Consider the following 20116-nt stretch of genomic DNA (forward strand, 5'->3'; position numbering starts at 1 on the left):
ATAACTTCAAATGGGGTCACTGCTTACTCAAAGTCAACTTGAGGGTCCACACAAAGATAGAAATAGATCAAGCAAGTACGGAAACCCCTGCTCAAGATGTTTGGGACTACAAATTGATGTAATGAGTGGCATAATATTATATTAATATTTACAATGAATTGCTGCTATCCTTTCATGTGGTGCAGAGTGAAGCTACCAAAAACAAGTCCAAGTCCATCCATTAGTATAAAAGATTTTACCCAGGCTACCTATTGCTATACATTTCACCAAGTATATGTGCAGGTAATTAACAGCCATCAGACCCATGTAAGTTATGTGAGGATACTTTTTTTTTTTTTTTTTTTAAGACAAAAATGGATATTTACTCTAGGCACATCAGGTTTTTATTTGCCACCACATCACAGATTGTTATGGCTGTGATGCTGGACTTTCATTAAATATCAAATAGTTTGTCATGTTGTCAATTTCAGATATGACATAGGTTCTTTCCTAACCATGGCTATATAAGAATAATCTGTGCACCTGCAATTTCATTTCATTTTTTGCACATGCTTAATTTGATTAGTCAGTTACATTTCATTTGCATTAGACAGGTGTGCAAACAAAAGTGAGCCAGGAGAGGCATCATAGCTCACTGTGTATCTACAAATTTTACCTGTGTTAAAACAGTGTTGAAGGTAGACTTTTCCTTTAACACCTTTTAAACATTTAGCTGAGGTCTCCTGTGGCTGTGGTGGTCTGGAGGTTCTTGAAACAGTCTGACCCTGTCCACCACTCTGTGTGAGTTTGGGGAGGCCTCTGTCATGGGACACATAGAAATCCACTACACCTGGCAGCTGGGCCAAGATCTGGACACCCAGGGCTGTGCCTTTTATATGACAACTGTACAGTTGCATAGGGCCTCACAACCACTAGGGGGCCCCCACACACCATTTTGTGTCACTGTTAGGACAGAATAATGGGGGAACAAGTCCCAGGCCAGAAACTTAAAACTTTGGGAGATGTATGCACACCTGTAATCCTGTAAATTGTCAGGAGTTTTTCTTGAGGTGTACAAGGCTTTTCACTGGGCCCCCAAACAGCTAGAGGTGGCTCTATGTATGCCACATCTGTTTTAGTGGAGGGATGCAGTCTCAAGCTGCCAGAACTGTCACTGATTGTAGTCCTAGCTGGAAAAATACAGCTTCATTAAACAAGAGGTGTATGACCCCATCTATTTTTGAGAAATAATGCATTTTAAACATCCAATTCATATCAAATTTATTTAGAGGACTGTCTCCTATAGGGCAATTTACACAGTAATTTGAATAGATCTTTATCAGCCCCTGAAATTATTACGGTAAACATTAAGACAGTGAATAAACACATATAAAAGCTGTCTACCATAAACCTTCATTGCATCGGTGAAACATTGTTTATAGTGATTTAATCTCACAGAAAATGAGCTGAATTCCATTTCAATTCAAATTATTTTCCATAATTAAGCCATTCATTATTATGCACCAGCAATAACTCATAGCAATAATACTTGATTATCACTTGTAAAATGCAAGATGATAAAATAACCGACTCGAAGACAGTTTGGTTATTACAAGTTTAAGATAGAATATTACAATATAATTGTAAAGTGTTAAGTTACACAGAGCTTAGTTACAAATTTGCACTGCCATGCACAGTGCACAAAACTGATCAAAACACAGTCTTGTAGACAGTGAGGAACACGGTGTAGCACTTAGTAGTGAATTTATGACCACATTATACTTTGTGGTATAATTTAATTGATCTTTCCGACAGTACCTGAAGGCAGCAGCGGCTCTGTTCCGTGAACGGCGCATGGATCCGGGTAAATACAGTCAAAACGGAAGCCGTTGGGTTTTTAACTGTGAATGCCTTAGCCGGCTATCCTGTGTTAGCTGTTTTAGCTACCAGGGTCAGTTTCTACACTTCCCTTCACCAAGGAATCATGCTTCACATCAGCTGAATGGTAAGATGTGATACAGAACAGCGACGGGTTTGGTCGCTGGCGTTGCAGAAGATAGGCTACCTGTTCTGTAGGTCAAGCTAGCTAGCTCACGTTAGCATAGATGCTAACATGAGCTATTCGTTACTTCTTTGAGGGGAAGCCAGAGTGATGCCACAAATGAATAGATTTACTGTACGACCACCTATCCGCTTCTGTCTCCTTGGCTTTTACAGGTGCAGATTGACAACGCAAGACTGACGACTGAAGACAGGAAAATGGACGATATAAAGAGTGAACCGCTGGATTTTGTGAAGGAATTCCAAGAGTACCTGACGCAGCAAACGCAGCACGTCAACATGATCTCAGGCTCTGTCTGTGGAGAAAAGGAGTCAGGGGAACCTTTTCAAGCTGGTGAGAACCGAGAAGGAAGCAGCTTTAGTCCAGCACCACCAGTGTAAATGATAACCACAGGGCTAGGCTTAAAACAAAGATGTGTTTGTGTGCTTTCAGTTGCCGCAAAGAGTGAGCAGAACGGGCTGGACCCTCCGTCTGTGGAGGTGAGCCTGTCGCTGGAAGACGGAGCAGAGTTGCAGATGGATGGCTTGGAGAGGACGTGTGATGGAAAGTACAAGTGTAGCTACTGCAGTTATGCCAACAAGGGCATGGCTCGTCTAATAGAGCACATCCGTATCCACACAGGTAATCCCAGCACACTTTGGTTTCGACCAGTGTAGTGGTTCTCAAAGGGGGGCCATTGGAACCACTAGGGCTCTTTAAGGAGTTTCTAAGTAGTTCCCAGCACAATGAAATATCATACAGTTAAATTTCACCATAATTAAACTAACAGAATTGTATCAGTTAGAGATAATAGCCATTCTTATACTTAGATGTTTCACTCCAGGTTTCAGTCTCAGAATACAATGTATACAGTTAAAAATCTATGTACCTGAAAAGAAAATTCCTGCCATCAAGATCCCTGGGACACAATATATCAGATGTGTGTGTTTAGGGATCTGTGACAAGATAGTATTTGAGAATTCCTGCCATAAGAAATGGGTAGTTTTAGCCAGGTCTGATTGATCTAAGACCCAACTCAACTATGTCTAGGATTCCAATAAAACATGGGTGTATTTATTTGGGTAATACAAATTGAATTAATTGCCCTGCTCACTCTTTTTTTTGAATCCATTCCTATTCTTATCATTATTTTATTCTTGTATACAAAATTTAGGAGAATACATTTCAGCACATATGCATGGGTATCTGCTGCACTATTGCTGTTCATGTTGCATCACTGCTTCTCCTGTAGTCACAGTAAAGTGTGTGCTCTTGGGTGTTGTTGCGATATTGTAATTATGCATTTTGTAGATCTGTGCACCACAAACCTTGTTTAGTTACTAATGTTCTCTCCTGTTTGTCATCCAGGGGAAAAGCCTCACCGTTGCCAACTGTGCCCGTTTGCCTCAGCATATGAGCGCCACTTGGAGGCCCACATGCGCTCCCACACAGGAGAGAAGCCGTATAAGTGCGACCTCTGTGCCTTCCGCTGCAGCGACCGCAGCAACCTGTCCCACCACCGCCGCCGCCGCCACAAGCTGATGCCTGCGAGAGGCGTGCGCTCTCCCTTTTCCAACAAGAGAATGCTAAGCGTCCTGCAGAAGAGGACAGGCTCCCTGGGCTTCGGTAGGCGGCTCCTCATCAACTTCAGCCCTCCTTCGATGGTAGTGCCAAAATCGGACTATCTGAATGACTTGTCTCGTGAGCTGCACCACCATTTGAATAGCAGTGAGTACAAGAACTTGACCAAGGCGCATGAGAGTGATAGCAGCAGCCGGGGAGCTAATGGTTTGACGTTTGATAACCCACTGGACCAGCTGTCTACGCTCGCTGGCCAGCTGGCCGACCTCCCCCCTGCATCTCAGACTCCTGTGTCCCCAGACAGGGAATCCCTTAAGGAAGAGAAGCCCATCCTCATACACCAAGTCTCAGGTGCACCAGTTGCTGTATGCACAAATGGAGTGCAGACATCCTTACCAACCAAGGAATCTCCTGCCTCAGACCACAGGAGTTACAGCCCTGTGCCAGGTGTAGGCTTTGAACACGGGTCACACACTGTCTCAGCAAGCACAGGCAACAGCCAGCCTAGCACACCCACCCCTGTGCCAACTGCACAAGACCAACAGCAGTTACATAAATGCCCCCACTGTGATATTCACTTTTCAGATAATATCCTCTATACCATTCACATGGGCTGCCACGGCTATGAACATCCATTCCAGTGCAACATCTGTGGTTTTCTATGCACAGACAAATACGACTTTGCGTGCCATTTTGCTCGTGGACAGCATAAAAAGTAATTTCCCCACAAAACAGAGGCGTAAGGAGAAATTTAGTATATACCTGTATATACTTTTCAGCAGTTGTATATAAACATGACATTGCTTTTCATGTTATATTTCATTCATGCAAATACTGTACTTTGTTGCCTTCTTTAAGTTATCATATTGCTGTTCTATGTAGCTCCATACTTGGAGCTTTTCCATTGGTTTTGTACCAAAGCACAAAAGTTTCTATCTCAGTTAAAGTGTCAAGATACGTATACACTGAGAAATCCTCCGAGAAACTGATGCAGGATTTTCACGATTTGATTGTTCTTTGTTTAGAGAACTAGTTTGTGTCCAGCATGACTCACTGTCCTCATATTTTTCTGTTCCAATATCACTCCTCCACGTCTCAGTACATTGACTGCAGAGGCTATGAGCCAAATCATTCAAAGTATTTCAGATATAATTCATTTTTAAAACTTACCCTCTGGCTGTCTTACTAAATCATACCCTTTAAAACATATTTAAACAATGTTTATAACTGGTCTATTGGACTGGACTATTGATGTATATTTAATTGTGGTGCCAACTCATCTCAAGCACTGATACATTTTTTGATGCAAATAATTTGTATTGTAGCTGATATTTTCAGAGGGTCAAAGGTAACCCTTGCCCAAGATGTAATGTGCTGTAATGTGATTGGTTGTTTCATATAATATCTGATTGTATGTTTTGTTTTGTTTTTTAATTTTGCCTAAAGTATTGCATTGATCAGTTGATTGTTTGGACATGTTTGTGTGTGATAACCTTATTGTGGACAAAAAGGGAAATTTAATTAAAATGAGCTCTAAGTGTTTCAGTATAAAGTACATAATTTGAATCCTGACAAATCCAGATTTAAGTGTTATCTGATTGATATCTCCTCATCATGAGTTTAAAATGATGTTTGAGTACAGTTGAAAAAGCTTTAAATGTTTTAATTTATTAAGAAATAACAGTATTCTAATTAACCTGTAACAAAGATAAATGAGAGGAAAATATCCAGGTCCTATTTTCATTCAGTGCTACAATGGGCAAACAAAACTGAAAACTGACAAAAATAATTTTTATGCATTTAAATTATATAAACACACATGCATTCATTTTCCTTTATAATGTGATACAAAATCTACATTTGTGCAAATTCCAGAAAATATTCACAGTGCTTGTTAAATAAACATGAGAACAACATTATTTTCTTTGTTCATTCAAGCATGGTCCGCTATAAAGCTTTTTAGAATTTTGTTTTTATCTTGGTTAAAGACTTCCACTGCTGTTTTCACGACATGCTCCACATCAATGTCTTCTCCTTGGGCTATGGGCAGTTCTTGAAGGAATTGTTTCCGCAGGTTGTGAAGAAATCTTGTTTTGGATTCATTCAGCTCAGCTGCCAGAGACCTCATGTGTTTAGGGTCCACTTTATTTTCTAAACCCAAGAATGATATTTATTTTAATCATTTGGCTGGGCTTTTAACAACAATGACATGTATGACATTCATGACAAGATTACAAATCTGTAATGTCATGTAGCTCATGACCAACCTCTGGCACTCTTCATGGCCTCGGACACCAAACGTCGACAGGCCTGGTCAGCTTGATGAACCACACTGGTGGCACATTTGATGCGGTCAGCCTCCTGCAGAATAAGGAGCAATTCAACAGATAAATGTACTACTTCTATAGCAGCTGCATATTTACATTATATTTACATGTTTGTGGAGAGCAACATTGACTTGCCTTTTGCTCTGCGTCGTCCTCAACTGGGCTCAGCGGGTTGCTCAGTGCAGAGGAGATCAACTCCATCAACCTCTGGCTGAAAGCAAGCCAAGTAGGAAAAGACACACAAAGAGACAACAAATTGATACATAGTTTATGCAGTCGCACCACCTGACCAATAAGTATTAGTTAATAACTGCTTATTTCACTGCCTTACATGTCCCATTTGGACAAACTGTCTGTGCTGTTTAGTGTAATGCTCTGCTTCTCCCAGGGGTTCTTCTGTGGATTTGGAGACTCCAAACGCTTCGTCATCTCCAATATCACCTCAGTAGGTAAGGGTTTGGACCTGCTTTGGTTTCTGCTGATGCACAACTCCATGGCACAGTGCAGATACACCTGGCAGAACCCCAGTGAACCTGCAGCACACAGTCTACAAATCAGTTCAACCAAGGAAACACGACTTTAGAACAGAAAAATGTAATAAATAGCCTGTGTCCTGGACCTTGATGCCAGAGCAGGGTGCTTACACTTTCTTGCAAGTTGGTACACTTCGTATCTCATGCTTGGATAGTAGAAGTTGTCATCCAGCAGAATGAGGAGAGGTGAGTGGTCGGCCTTGGAGTGGTCCACAGTCTTCGGTTCCAGCAGAGGCTGGATGCATCGTCCCCAGACAGCACTGTTTATCTGGCAGCCGGTGGCTGGTGGCTCTGTCGGCGCTTGACGTTTCTCCAAGAACTGCTCAATGCACTGCAGCACTGCTAGTCTATGGAGCTTCCATTCAGTCTGTTAAAAAGGAAATTTAACTTTAGCATAAGTAAAATCTTATATTTGGGAAGGTGTTTATTTATTTATAATTTATATTGTCAAGGCACCAGACTGTTGTGAGTATGTGGTATAACATGGGAATGCTTAAGTAAAACTCCACTTTAATATTATTCCCATAGGGACACAGTGGGTATGTGGCATGCAGTAATCAGTTTAGTGCTTTATAGTCTCCTATACTACAGGAGACTGCATACTATTCCTATGCTCAGGCCCGGCCACACGAGGGTGCAAAATCCACTGTTTTACCGAAATCCGTGGCTGCAGAGGTTGCTGTTTTACATTTTCATTAATAGCGTTGTGCAAATGACTGTGTCAGGACGACATACCACCTTAAGACACAGAGGTCACCATTTCTGACTGCTGACTGTGGTCACACTCGATGTGTCGCGGTCTGTGGTCAGTATGTGTCAGTGCTGACACCATCTCCCACTAACAGTCAACCTCTGTGGCCCAAACCTGGACAACATCTGCATGGACTAATTTGTTACTCTGGAGGTAAGACTGGCATTCACCTTTATTTTAAATATTTGGGCAATATGGCTTTACCTGTAGTTTTTCCTAGGCTTTTGTGTATTTGTTAAATAGACTTTTACATACATTATTACATTATTAGCTCCAAGTGATAGTGTGCTTTTTAGCTCATATCGTTTATGGTTAAGATTGATTGTGAAGATTGGTTGATTGTGTCTGAGCTTTTTTATTTTAATGGTGCCAGAACTGCTGTCCTTGTAGCTGACTTTGCAAAGTTCAGGAATGCAGCTTTCACTTCTTGTATAACTGGAAAGCAAAGTATGAGCTTGAACCTACAGGCGTATGTGTGCACCTTTTTACTTGGGTGCTGCATGTGCACAAATGTATCTGTCCCCTCCCACATGCTGTGATCTGCACTGCTCCACATATTATACTGACTGTTGTGTTTTGTGTTGCATTTCCTTTGCACTGTTTTGGCAAGACAGCTGTGTATATCGCTGCATTGAACAGGAGAGTGGCTCCAATTAGAAAGTCGATCAAAGGGTGTGTATCACCAGAACAGTTCAGCCCCCCTGCAAATATCAGAGCCCCCCTAATTCACCACTTCCTGCGGCCGGGCCTGCCTATGAGACTTCAGTTGTGTGAAGTTTTCTTGTGACATTTGTATGGTGTCTCTCTGAATTCCAATATAGGCCTCGTATTGCTTTTTGGTGCTGAGCCATGCAGACTTTCATTAATCCAAAACGACTAAGTGAACTTGCTTTACCGTCTGTTGCTGTTTGTCATCACCATCCTCCACCAGTTTAAGTTGAAAAGCGTGCTCTGGTATCAGGTCATCATAAGGCAGCACAGTGGAGCTCCAGCCGTGCTGAGCGGCGAGGCTGCACACGGTCCGGGCCAGCGTCGACTTCCCTGCAGCGGGTAAACCGCACAGGACACACAGGCACGCTGCGGGTCGGTGAGCGCCCACACCATCTCCTGTGTCCATTTACCACCAGAGAGCTATTTAACCTCTCAGTTTGTCATGCAACACAGCGAGCACAGACTTCCGCATCCTCTGGAGTCAGCCGGTCACAAATAACACCACTTCCGCTTAGCAACTTTCAAAATAAAATCCCAAAGACCACGCGTCATCCGTCGAAGTTTTGAGAGTGATACAAAGCAAAATTATACGAAATGGTTATCTCAATGTAATAATAGTTAATGTGCAAATACTGGAAAATATATAGGCTTAAAAATATATCGATCAGTCTATATGTTGTCCTGTATCAAGTTTGCTTTAGTTGAAAAATTCTGTCTGTGACATGATATCTCATTATTTCCCCATGCAGTTTCTCGGCAATTTTTACCGGCATGTTCAATAAAGTAAAAGGCCCATCACAAGAAGAATCGATAACATCAGTGTTCTGATCTAGTCACCAAAAACAATAAATAAAAATAATGAAAAGCCTCACCCAGGTTCTACTGAAAAAGGCACTGAATAAAGGAGGAAATAACACCAACTACATTGATACTTTGTTTATTACAATCAACAGCCATGAGGTCAATAATAAAATCTTCATATAAAATATATCAAGATGAACAGGTTAAGAATCATTAAATATGTGAGAAACAATGTAACAGCATAAAATCATTTGTTCACTCAAATGTGAATGTGACAGTAACCACATGAAAAAAAAAATTTCCCTTGTGTGATATAAACAGGAAATTCAAGACATTAAGGTTCCAGTAACTTGGCCCTCCAGGTTCATCCATCACCATGTTGTTACAGTACAGCTGAACTTATAAAAAAAAAAAAAAAATGTGCTGGCAACAAGTTATTGTGAAGCCATTATTTTCACAGGATTGAAAAAAATACATCATCTTATGCAGTGAATAAATTGCAAATTTGTGAAAAATTTACAATATAAGAACCACATAAAAGTCATCACTATGGAGTGTGTTTGGGTGGAATTGGTCTGGGGACTCCGGGGCCCTGCACGGGAGCTGGTGGATACTTAGTAGCAGTGCTTGTGTCCATATTCCAGTAATCCAGTTCTCCATACCTGAAACTGACAGATAGCATGGAAATTCAGCCTATTGAAAGTGCAAAGTCTGTGCATTGCAAGTATGTTTTTGTGTGCAAGTATGGATCAAATAAAATTTTCAAAAAGCTAAATTAATTCATACCCAGGAAGTTGAGTCGTGGGAGCTGGTGGACATACAGGCTGGAATTGTTTAAAAAGAAAAAAAAAAAACATTTTTCAGAACAGACACACAACAAAACAGCTAGTTATGTTTCATGTGCCTATAATTTATAGTAATCTTGAATCCCTCTCTTCCTAAAATTAATATAACATTCACAAAATGCAATATCTGTCTGTGTTACAAAAGATATACCAAAGTATTTGTCCCTAGTGTTTTATAATTTACAGGTAACAGAGAAACCTGTTTCACCTGTCTGCTCTTAAAGAAAAAAATCACTGGATTCTTGAGGTAATTAAAAAAAACACTTTGTTTACCTTAGAAGGAGGAGCAGGTACTGGTGGCGTGTTGCCAGTATCTGCCGGAGCATTGGCATTTGTTTGGCCATTTGCACTGCTGTTAGGTGCACTGCGTAGCCTGGGTACAGTAAAAAAAAAAAAAATAGATCAATAAACAAAATGCAGTGCCTGCGATGCAAAATTAGCATTTTACCCAAATATGTCACAAACAACTAAAATTGGACAAACCATTCAAACTGTGGCTTGTCACCTCGTACAAATTGAATGCCAGCTGAAGTTTACCTGTGACGCATGGCACGGGCTTCTTTGAGGATCGGTTCCAGGGAATCTCTCTTGAAGATGTAGAGGAGGCCCAGGATGAGAAGAACCAGGAGAGGAAGCACCAACAGGAAAAAGATCAACAGGCCATTCCTAACGGAGTAGTCTGAGACGGGAAAGGTCAAAGGTCAGTACAGTAAGGAACACAATAGTATGCACTGTCAATATGGAGGCCTGTCATGGTAAATCTGTGATGTGCAGGGCTTCGGTGCAGGAGGTGATGTAATTTGAAAGGTTAAATGATTCAGTCAGCCAGTTCCTACCTATCTCAGCAGGGCCACTGTCAATACTGCCGCCTCTCCCTGGTTTGTCACAGTTGGGGGGTGCCCATCCATTGTTACAGTGGCAATTCCCCTGGTTATTACACACCTGAGGAAAACATTACAATGGAAATGTCAAAAGATTTGTGACTGCTGGCCATTAACTGATGTTATACTTAGGAAAGAAGTGGTATCCTACCCCTCTGCCCGTGCAGGTTGTCTGGGCATCACAGTTCAAGTCAGATAGCAGAAGAGAGGCATTCACACACTTAAAGTCCAGGCATGTCTAAAAGAGAAGATTCAGTTTCTATGAATGAGATCACCAGGAGTCACTTTCTTTGGAATGGCCCAGGGCACAGTTGTTCCTGGTTACTTCCTTGTCTTTTGTATGTACATTTCTTGACCTGGTTCAAAGTCTGTAAACATAAAGGCACATAAACGCTCAAACAAACTTTGTTTACCTTTCCCTCAGCACATGGGCTGCCAGGATTAACATAGGCAGGATCCAGCACGTCAGTGCCAAGGTTGAAGTCTGCATTGACACAGCTCTCCCCGTCAATTACTTGGATACTGACATGGGCACCAGGAGGGGGAGTGTTGACGTCCACACTAGTGCACTGCACCTTTCCACACATGGCGTCACTGCAATGCCAGTTGAAAAACAGACAGTGAGCTTCCTGCTAATGTTAACAATTGACCAATTATTTGTGGAGGATGTTTAACATCCTCCACAAATAATTGGGGGGTCCTGACACACACATTTGGAGATGGACTGTGACTACATTTTTCTGTCATAGGACCTCAGTCAGACAAATACGAAATTCTATGGTATATTTATGAACAAATGAAATTATCTCAATGCCATTAGCCAGCCAATCAGAGAAACCATGGCAAAGTCCACTTAATTGTTCCATAAAACTTTAAATAAGTAGACTTATGTGTATGTGGCTTAGCTTTACCATGACTCACACAATTTTTTCCATGTAAATCTATTCTGTGATATGATTACTAATCCTCCCAGACATACTGATATTCATTTAATGCCATCCAATATAATATTTATATACTTACGCAACAGGACATTTGATGTAGTTTCCATTACTGGTTATTCCACAGTTTCCAAACAAATTTCCTTTTGTATTTGCATGCTGAAAACAAGTATCTGCTGCCTTTGTTGCCTCTGGATCTGAGAAGAGAAGATAGCAATCATCTTTCAAGACAGGCTTATAGTGTGCATGGTTCAAATAAGAATGCCAAACTTGTTCCTACACAAATCCAACCATAGTTTGACTCTTTTCCAAAAGTGTTGTGTAGTCTAGCTGCAGAAATCTTGATTTGTGTGTCCATCTTTACTGACTGTACCTGACGGAAAGAGTTCTTTACACTGGTAATCATAGGTCTGACAGCGGCCCTCGTAGCAATATGCTGTGTTTTCACAGGACAGGCCATCCATGATATAGAAGTCTTCAGGACAGAATGCACTTTTGCCATCACAGTATTCAGGGAGGTCACATGTATTGACAGATCCTCTGCATGGGGTTCCTGCCACTTTGATCTGAAACACAATATATCACAAACAATGATAAAAAAAAAAAAAAAAAAAAAGCTACTGTGGACATACATGAGATGCATATTTTTCAACCCATGCTCTCTAATGGTGAGACAGATAACATAAAGCTGACCTGACAGTTGCTGCAGCAGCTCCCCTCAGCACAGGCAGATCCAAAGGTAAATTTGCATGTGGCTGCATCACAGCATTTATTTGTGCATTCCTGGGTGACACAAACACACAGAAAAGTCTCTTCACTACATTGCACTGCACTGCAAAAAGCCAGATGAAACCTAAAATAAGCTTTCATTCTAAGATGTGCTAGGCTGTGACATTACTTGAAAACATGCAACAAAAACACAATAATGTCTAATTTGTTAGACTGAAAAGCAAAATGTGTGTGTATACATTTGTGCATTTGTATTACAAGTTTGCAAGTCATGCTACATCAACCCACGTCTAGCTAGATTATGACAGTTAGCGGTGTAATTTTTTGCAAGACAACAAACCCAAAATGCTTTAGAATATTGATTATTGCTCTTAAATGCAACTTTTTGAAAATAGCAGTTTAAAAATTTTAAATGTATCACCACTTTGCAAACAGTAGCGTAACAAACATGCATTTTGCTTTTCAGCTATATGACTGGAGTACATATTTGTGCATTTATAAAACAAGTTTGCAAATTACACTACAACTTCACACATCTTGTTATACAAGTACAACTTTGGCAGCAATTTATGGCCATAAAAGCCGCTGAAAATCAGTTCCATTATGGTAAAAAAGTATGACTTGTGAATAAATACATGAACTGCTCAGTCCTGTGACCTCCTGTGTGTCTTGTGTGTGTGTGTGTGTCTGTGTGTGTTGTGTCTGACAGACAGTACTCTACCTCTGGAGAGCCACAGTCACACTCCTCTCCTTTGTCCAGCAAGCCATCACCACATTCAGCAATGCCCACCACATCAGACTGGGACGGCGGGTTTTTCAGACACTGCCCCCCTCCGTGACGGATCAGAGTCTCGAAGTAATCTTCACTACAGCTGCTGAAGTTGGTGCCAGCACTACAGGGAAGCAATACAAGTATAAATTCAAACATAGCTTATTATAACATGCTGCTGAAATTATCAGCCAGCATAAGAACATATGCTATATATGACAACTGACAGAATACATTTGTGAAGTGTACATTTTAGGTACACCATTGCCTATGCTGCAGACTTTGCTTTATATTTGTATTGTTTATAGTCTCTACAGTATGTGTTGCCTCAGATAAATTATTTACTGTATATTATAGAGCATAGTAAGGCTCTGGGGTGAAAGCTTTATCTCCAAAATGTCACCTTTTCAGATACTCAGAAAAACAGCCTTGTTTTTGCTTGATGACAATGCAATATTCAATTTTCCAAATGAAAGGGTTTCAGAAATCTAAGAGGTCAGAGGTCATTGTCCACAGGGGACAATGAAATCCTTCAGCTGAAGTGAAAAAAATCACAAAATGATTAAATAAATGACGTCAAAAGGTTTTTAAAACAGCAGCACTGTCAATTTAATTTGGGTAATGCTATTGTAAAAGGCACATTTCCTGCCACTGAATACGTATGGGTATATATGTTTTTGTATTCACTAAATAAACAAATAAATAAGGGGACGCTTTAACGTTGGCTGCTCAAATTTCATATCAAGGAGTATGTCATATAACTTTATGGAGGTTTTTTTTTACGTAGCAGTGGGTTCCATGATGCAGTTGTTCGCTTTACAGGTGCAGCCCTCAGAGTCGTGATGCATGCCCAGGTTATGGCCCATCTCATGGGCCACCACAGTCGAGATATAGACCACGTCCTCGCCACTTAACTGTAAAACACATGCAGTACATTCAGGATTCACCTTTAGTATTGTCCGTTTGTCAAAATATATAATGCCAAATTGGGAATTCAAATTTTCAAGCAATACCGCCACACAGCTGACAACTTCAGTTCAATAGAGGCATTTCAAACGATCTGTTAATACCATCATGTGACATCATAGCACAGTAAGGAATTTAAGGAATCCCACAAGTCAAATAGGAACCCTGCCCTGCAGATGAGTTTGTGTTCAAGTCTAACCTGTTCAACTCCTGCGTTATTCAATGGCTGTGAGAATGAACTGCACTTACGGCAGAGCCTCCATGAATAATGCAAAAGAAAGTATCCATTTCTAAACAAAAGCTCACAAAGCCAAAGCACCAGCTGACACTATGGTGGGTGTCAGCTGCTACTAGAAGTTGAAAAGGGAGTTGAACTAACCACGTTGATTCCTCCAGAAGTCGCTGTGGAGCAGATCGACCCCACGAAGGCCATACCCAGCACCCCACCTGGAAACGCACCGGGATGACCACTGACAAACACAGCAGACCGGACCAACAAGAGAAGAGCCACAAACATAACATTACTTTCCAGAAGAGTTCAGATTATGTGGTGTGCATTTAACATATTGTTAATTATGTTTAACATCAGCTGATGAAATCATGTTACGAAAAAACACATACAACTATATTAAACAAAACACAACTATAACTAGAAAAAAACAATACTTACACAATGAATTGGGCATTGTCATGCCTGAGCCTTGGTAACAGCTGGGTCTTCCTCCATTTGACAAACTCCCCCAACACCTCTCCTGCAGAGCCGTCCACACTGAAGGGATTGCGATCCTTAAAAATCTCCAGGCCCACTAGCACCACTCGGATATTCAGCTGCTTGTAATACTACAAACAATAAAGAAAACAATCAGGCAGTGTAATGAAGATAATGCTGTCAACAGTAAACATAATCTGTTTGCTGATACACTCACCCCATCGAGCAGATTGGCCATTTGCACCATCTCCTCTCGCACTGCCGTTTCATTTTTCTTCTTATAATTGTACTGCGAAGACAAGTAACACATTCATAAGGCAGAGGAAGTATACACGGATGAACTTTTGCTAAAATGAGGCGTAAGGCAAAACTGGCTATAACTCATTAATTAATAATCAAGTCGACATGAAATTTAACCTGTGAAGACAGTTTAATGCAAAAAGTTTATGTCATAATCACACAGGTGCCACATGGATTACTGTGAAATTTGGTTTACCCAATCATGACTCAGTTTGACAATTACTGATTGAGGTGGACATCGCAACAAATGTACAACAAATGTACAACAAATGTACAACATGTAAAATTTCTGAGATTTCACGCTCCAAAATAAAAAATAAAAAAAATCATTAATTCACTGGAAACTTGCCGGATGAAAATTTCGAGTCCCTAGGGCATATGGGGATGTGTTTATGATTTTTATTGTCGGCTGAGTTGAAACTAATCTTTTGTAGACACTTTTACACACATTTACTGCATTGATCTAATGTATATTTGCATTGATCTAATGAATATTTACATTGATATTTGCATTGATCTAATGTATATCTGCATTGATCTAATGTATATTTGCTCTTTTTTTTGTTTGTTTGTTGACATTTTTTGACGTAGATTTTGTCATGTAAATAAATTTTGAGGTGAAATTCTTCTGTAAGCCCCTAGGGGTTTTCTGTTTCTCACCTGCACAATCTATTGCTATTTTATTTTTGTTCTGATGTTTTGCTTTTTATTGTGCACTTAAATAAATAAAAAAATACATAAATAAATAAAACTTGCTGCACACTTGTTTACCGCAAATACTGATTCAGGTCCCACAGCTTTATTCTCCTAAACTGTGCATAAATATGATTTTTGAAACTGTCATACTTTAATAAAAAAAAATAAATAAATTAAAAAAAAAAAGGGGGGGGGGGGGGGCAACATCTTTAACTAAGGATAAGGTAGATCAAAATGTCTAATAAAAAATATTTGGTTGATTAAGCTCTCAGTGTGATATGTTTTAACATGATAGTTTGACCAATACCATATGATATACGATACAATCTATACTCCAGACATCTGTAAGACCATGACTTAACTGATTACTAGGTGAAGGCAGTAAAGACAAAATATTGTTCCTGAGGAATATAACATAGCTTGGGCTGTCTGAAAACTTTATCCAAATTATTGACCTCAACAACTCTGAGTGAGCAAATACCACAGTGGGTAGAAAGCTGGCCTCTCAACTTCAGGATCATGGGTTAAAATCCCGCGTCAACTTTGCTTTTCATTTATTTATTAATTTACTTTGCCAGACATCAATATTACATGGCAGCACTGTTCCTTTCAACCTTCTACAATAGCGTGCTTTCAAATTCAGATTCTTCCAGTTCACATTTAGCTGAAGACTAATTATTCTGCTGGGCCCCCACCTGCTGCTGTGAGCAGCTATATTAATACTTATTCTGAAAAACCATTCAAGTGAAACTGCACTGGAAACAAGTGGGATCACTTCATCAGATTATTTCACTTGTTTTAAGAAAAGTTTGATTTTAAACACAGGATATGGGACTAAATGACTTGTTGAGATGGATTTTTTTTTTCAGTGTAAAACCATGCCTGCACTCACCCTGAGATTATCCACGACGAACACCAACTCCACATAACTTGTTTGAGGTAAATTGCGTTTCCTCTGTGAAAACGACAAACAGCAAAAAAGGAAACGTGAATAGTGCTTTAGTTTCTTGTCCATTCACACTCTAAATGCTGACTGAGAGCTTTCCTACCCGCAGCAGTGATGTGACTGAATGGTCAGGCTCATAGTGGGAGTGACTCTGGGCCGATGGCGTCTCACTGCTGACACCACAGATGAAGGGCTCTGAAGGGACATCGCTCAGCAGGTACAAAAGGTGCTCGTTGGTGGGAGACTGGGGCACCGGCTGAAGCCCATAGGTCTCACTGCCGAGGTGGATCACACCACTAACGAGAAGCATTGGGTAACATGTGAAATTGGAACTGATGGGAAGCTCTGATCAAGCACTCAAAAGGAGGAACTGGGAAAAAGAGACACACCTAAGACCCGAGCATGTGCTGAGAGCTACCAGCGAGTTGTCATACCCCTCCACCTCTCCATGGTAATAGCAATGCTCCTGGGAATAGAAAGTATACAGACAGTTAAAGGCCTACAGCTAAAACTTGACAGGCATCCACAAGGATCAAACACCAGCACACATGACTGCATTATCACTTTTGCTTTACTTACATGAAGTTTTGGATACGTTGCCTTGTGGTTACCACTGACATCATGAGAATGCTGAACAAAGTTAGGAGCTAAAAAGTCTCTGACAAAACAAACATGAAAAAAAAAAAATCACATGAAATAAAATGAAATAAAATAACATAAGGTGTGTTATTTTGAAAGAGGCATTTAGATTGGGTGTGCTGTACAATCAGAGAACATCTGCCTGGCAACATACTTGTTCTGTTTTAGATGAAGGAAGTGCTTTCTGCCTTTAATGTTGAGGGCGTAGGAAAGTGTCTCCTTGTCATGGCTCTGAAAAAAAGCAAAAACAAGGACGCAGTCTTAGGATAGGCTACTCATGTCAAAATCAATTAAAAATATCATTCAATAAAAAATAATTTAAAAAAAAAATACCTCTGCTGACTCTGGTTGCCTGTTGACACTCCTTGTCCATCTATGAACAAGCTGGGGATTTACAACTGAATACTTGGAAAGTTTTGATGAGAAGTCACCGAAAGTGTCTGGAAAAAGAAAATTTAGTAAGTTCACACTCAAGCTGTAAAAACAATAGGCTATGATTAATGCTCGAAAATTACATTGTAGTTAACTGAGATGTTAACTCTTCATTAGACAGAGAACTTACAATGAGAAACAAACACAAACAGCAGATACTGAAAAGCAAACATTTCGGGTTTACATTGTAGTACTTTGTCCTCACATAGGACCAGTTTTTTAGGCGTTCTAATACATTTTCGGATTTCTTAATAACCAAAATAAAGAACCAAACTCGATTTTATGTTTTTGTGAAGATGTGATCTCATGCCCTATTGTCTATCAAACACTCTGCCTGGGATAGGACTCAAGCCCTCCTTAAATCCAACTCGTTTGGAGACAGACTCCAGGATGTCCCAGCTACAAGTCGTTGTGTACGGACGTACAGAAACAAGCGCTCAGATCCTTGGAAAGACCACGCAATCGTCTAATCGCGACAATGTTGACGATAATAATGATGTGCCTCACCTTTGTTGTCAATCCCGGCAACATAACAGAGCAAAAAGATAGCAGGCAAGACATATTTTCTAACCATGATCGTTGCTAAAGTATTTGTCCATTTAGCCCGGGCTGCTGCGGACTTTATTTCCTGACTCCACCAAGGGGGCCGTACCTCCGGCGCTGCTCAGGTGAGTCAGGTGTCTGGCCTGCTGCGCTACGCCTCCACAAATCATCCTTTCTCTTTCCTATGGGTTAATGACGTGGTCCCTTGACTAACTACATCATGTGAAGTCATTTTCCGCAGAAAGGCAATTTGAAAAAAGAGGAAGAACTTACAAAGCGCCCTCAGAGTAAACTGAGCGACATATTAGGAATAAGCTGGTTGACACTAACATTGAGTCATAATTGATATGCACATGATGCTTGTGATTGTGTGTATTATGCGAAATTGCATCATACGTGTAATACAGCAACAAGAAATGTGCAGTAAATGGAAATACTGGGGTAAAGTTCACTCAAAAGTCGAATGAAATACCAACTTGATGTGTTTTCCAAGTCTGATTTTTTTTTTTTTTTTTTTTTTTTTTTTTTTACCAAAATAAGATTAATTGACGAGAGGTGCAATCGAGCCCTTACGTTCCTGGCGATGTGCTTTGATAGCAATTTATTTCTTATTTAGAAAGGGTTGTATCCAAAGTGTGAGTGGGTAATGTAAAACGTTATCAGTGTAATCCAAAGTGTGGCTTGTGCTTTTTGAAAACTCCCTGTTGCACTAACGAGATTAGTCTTTGCTTATGGATGCGTATGGATCAGCAGCCAAAACCTTGCTGAATAAGTTGGACATTTAAGGCTTAACCAATTAGGATCTAGTGGGGATATGAAAAGTACTCCAGTTTCACTGAAAGTACACCTAGGGGAGAAATGTTTAATGAAGAGAGGGGGGAAATCGGCAGTGTAATATTTGCAGGGCATATAGTGAGGCCCAAATGCTGTCAGAAGTTTGCTGGAAGCATGAGCGGGGCGAGAGCTGATTTCAGGCGTATGCAGTTTAAGCATTGGAAATAGGAATAGGCCTATAACTGGAAGAGATTGGTCCCAATGTAATCATCCCATCTGTCCAGCATGGATAATAATTTCTACTGCAGTTTTAAGATTTGGAAAGAACACAGAACGACAGATTAAGAGTTGACAACATCTATTTGATGCAGGATTTGATATTTGATCTTATTTATTCATGCATTCATTCATTTATTCATTTTTACAGTTGCATACAGTTGATGAATGCACCTGTCACTATGGTTATTTTCTGTGATGAAGTCTGTTAACTATCTCTGTATAAACACTCTGTACCTACCTGGAACACTAATCAGGGGCGAAAATCCCATTTCATTATTGGGGGAGACAATAAACAGCAACATTTCAGAGAGTAATTCCTGGAGGGGACATGAAAAAACGTCTGTCTGGCACGACTGTACCTCCTTCTTCCGCTCCTTTGAAACTTGCCGTACAGTGTTGAGCCCTCAGCATGTTCATATGTTTTAAATAATGCTATTAAAAGCAATAATCCTCGAACCAAATATCTTTGCTCACTGTTCTAATTTCCACTATAGTCCATCAAAGTAGCTTCACAAGAACTAGAAACTCAAAATAAGCTCTAAAACTAGAGGAAATACCTCGAATAATCTAACTACATCAAACTATTCTTCAAAAAACATATTTATTGTAGTGTCAACAAAAAACAAAGCAAGATATGGCATCAAATAGTGACATACAGTATATGTTTGAGCTGTACACTGTCCCTTTAGATAAAAGGAGAAAATGAAATGAAACTATGCCACAAAATAATGCAGCTTAAAATGCACAGTCCTTATACATTTAAAAACTGTAACTGTGGGGCTATACAACATCAAACTCAAAGTACAAATAGCCTATTTTAAATAATAATAATAATAATAATAATAATAATAATAAAAAAAATAGATATCTATCTAGAGACAAATTCAAAATGTCAGCGGGTCGAACTAACTATTAGGCTAGGCTATGTTTTTTTTTTTTGTTT

The 20116-nt window shown here is 40.0% G+C and overlaps 3 protein-coding genes across 4 annotated transcripts; 1 reads left to right on the forward strand and 2 right to left on the reverse strand.

Annotated features, from left to right (window-relative positions):
* Positions 1 to 1866: 1866 nt before the first annotated feature.
* LOC115378210 (zinc finger protein Pegasus-like) lies at positions 1867 to 5520 on the forward strand. The gene is made up of 4 exons (XM_030078397.1): positions 1867 to 1984; positions 2197 to 2374; positions 2474 to 2662; positions 3389 to 5520. The coding sequence occupies exons 1-4, from the start codon at positions 1982 to 1984 to the stop codon at positions 4318 to 4320; spliced, it is 1302 nt and encodes a 433-aa protein (XP_029934257.1). The 5' UTR covers positions 1867 to 1981; the 3' UTR covers positions 4321 to 5520.
* Positions 5249 to 8404, reverse strand: pstk (phosphoseryl-tRNA kinase). The gene is made up of 6 exons (XM_030078398.1): positions 8108 to 8404; positions 6573 to 6828; positions 6260 to 6461; positions 6064 to 6139; positions 5869 to 5962; positions 5249 to 5752 (listed from the first exon to the last, which is right to left on the reverse strand). Exons 1-6 carry the CDS (start codon positions 8327 to 8329, stop codon positions 5535 to 5537), a joined length of 1068 nt encoding a protein of 355 aa, XP_029934258.1. The 5' UTR covers positions 8330 to 8404; the 3' UTR covers positions 5249 to 5534.
* Positions 8405 to 8850: 446 nt separating this feature from the next.
* adam9b (ADAM metallopeptidase domain 9b) lies at positions 8851 to 18214 on the reverse strand. 2 transcript variants are annotated; one of them, XM_030077304.1, is made up of 22 exons: positions 18085 to 18214; positions 17479 to 17585; positions 17300 to 17376; positions 17086 to 17164; positions 16896 to 16972; positions 16610 to 16802; positions 16453 to 16515; positions 14782 to 14853; positions 14526 to 14695; positions 14235 to 14325; positions 13676 to 13803; positions 12842 to 13013; positions 12085 to 12174; positions 11765 to 11957; positions 11474 to 11588; positions 10864 to 11044; positions 10602 to 10688; positions 10406 to 10511; positions 10107 to 10248; positions 9843 to 9942; positions 9511 to 9548; positions 8851 to 9392 (listed from the first exon to the last, which is right to left on the reverse strand). In XM_030077304.1, exons 1-22 carry the CDS (start codon positions 18149 to 18151, stop codon positions 9272 to 9274), a joined length of 2469 nt encoding a protein of 822 aa, XP_029933164.1. In that variant the 5' UTR covers positions 18152 to 18214; the 3' UTR covers positions 8851 to 9271. The 2 variants fall into 2 exon arrangements, with proteins under 2 accessions (XP_029933164.1, XP_029933163.1); XM_030077303.1 differs by having other exon boundaries at positions 13673 to 13803.
* Positions 18215 to 20116: the final 1902 nt, after the last annotated feature.

Source organism: Myripristis murdjan, chromosome 19 (genome assembly GCF_902150065.1).
Source record: "Myripristis murdjan chromosome 19, fMyrMur1.1, whole genome shotgun sequence".
NCBI lineage: Eukaryota > Metazoa > Chordata > Actinopteri > Holocentriformes > Holocentridae > Myripristis > Myripristis murdjan.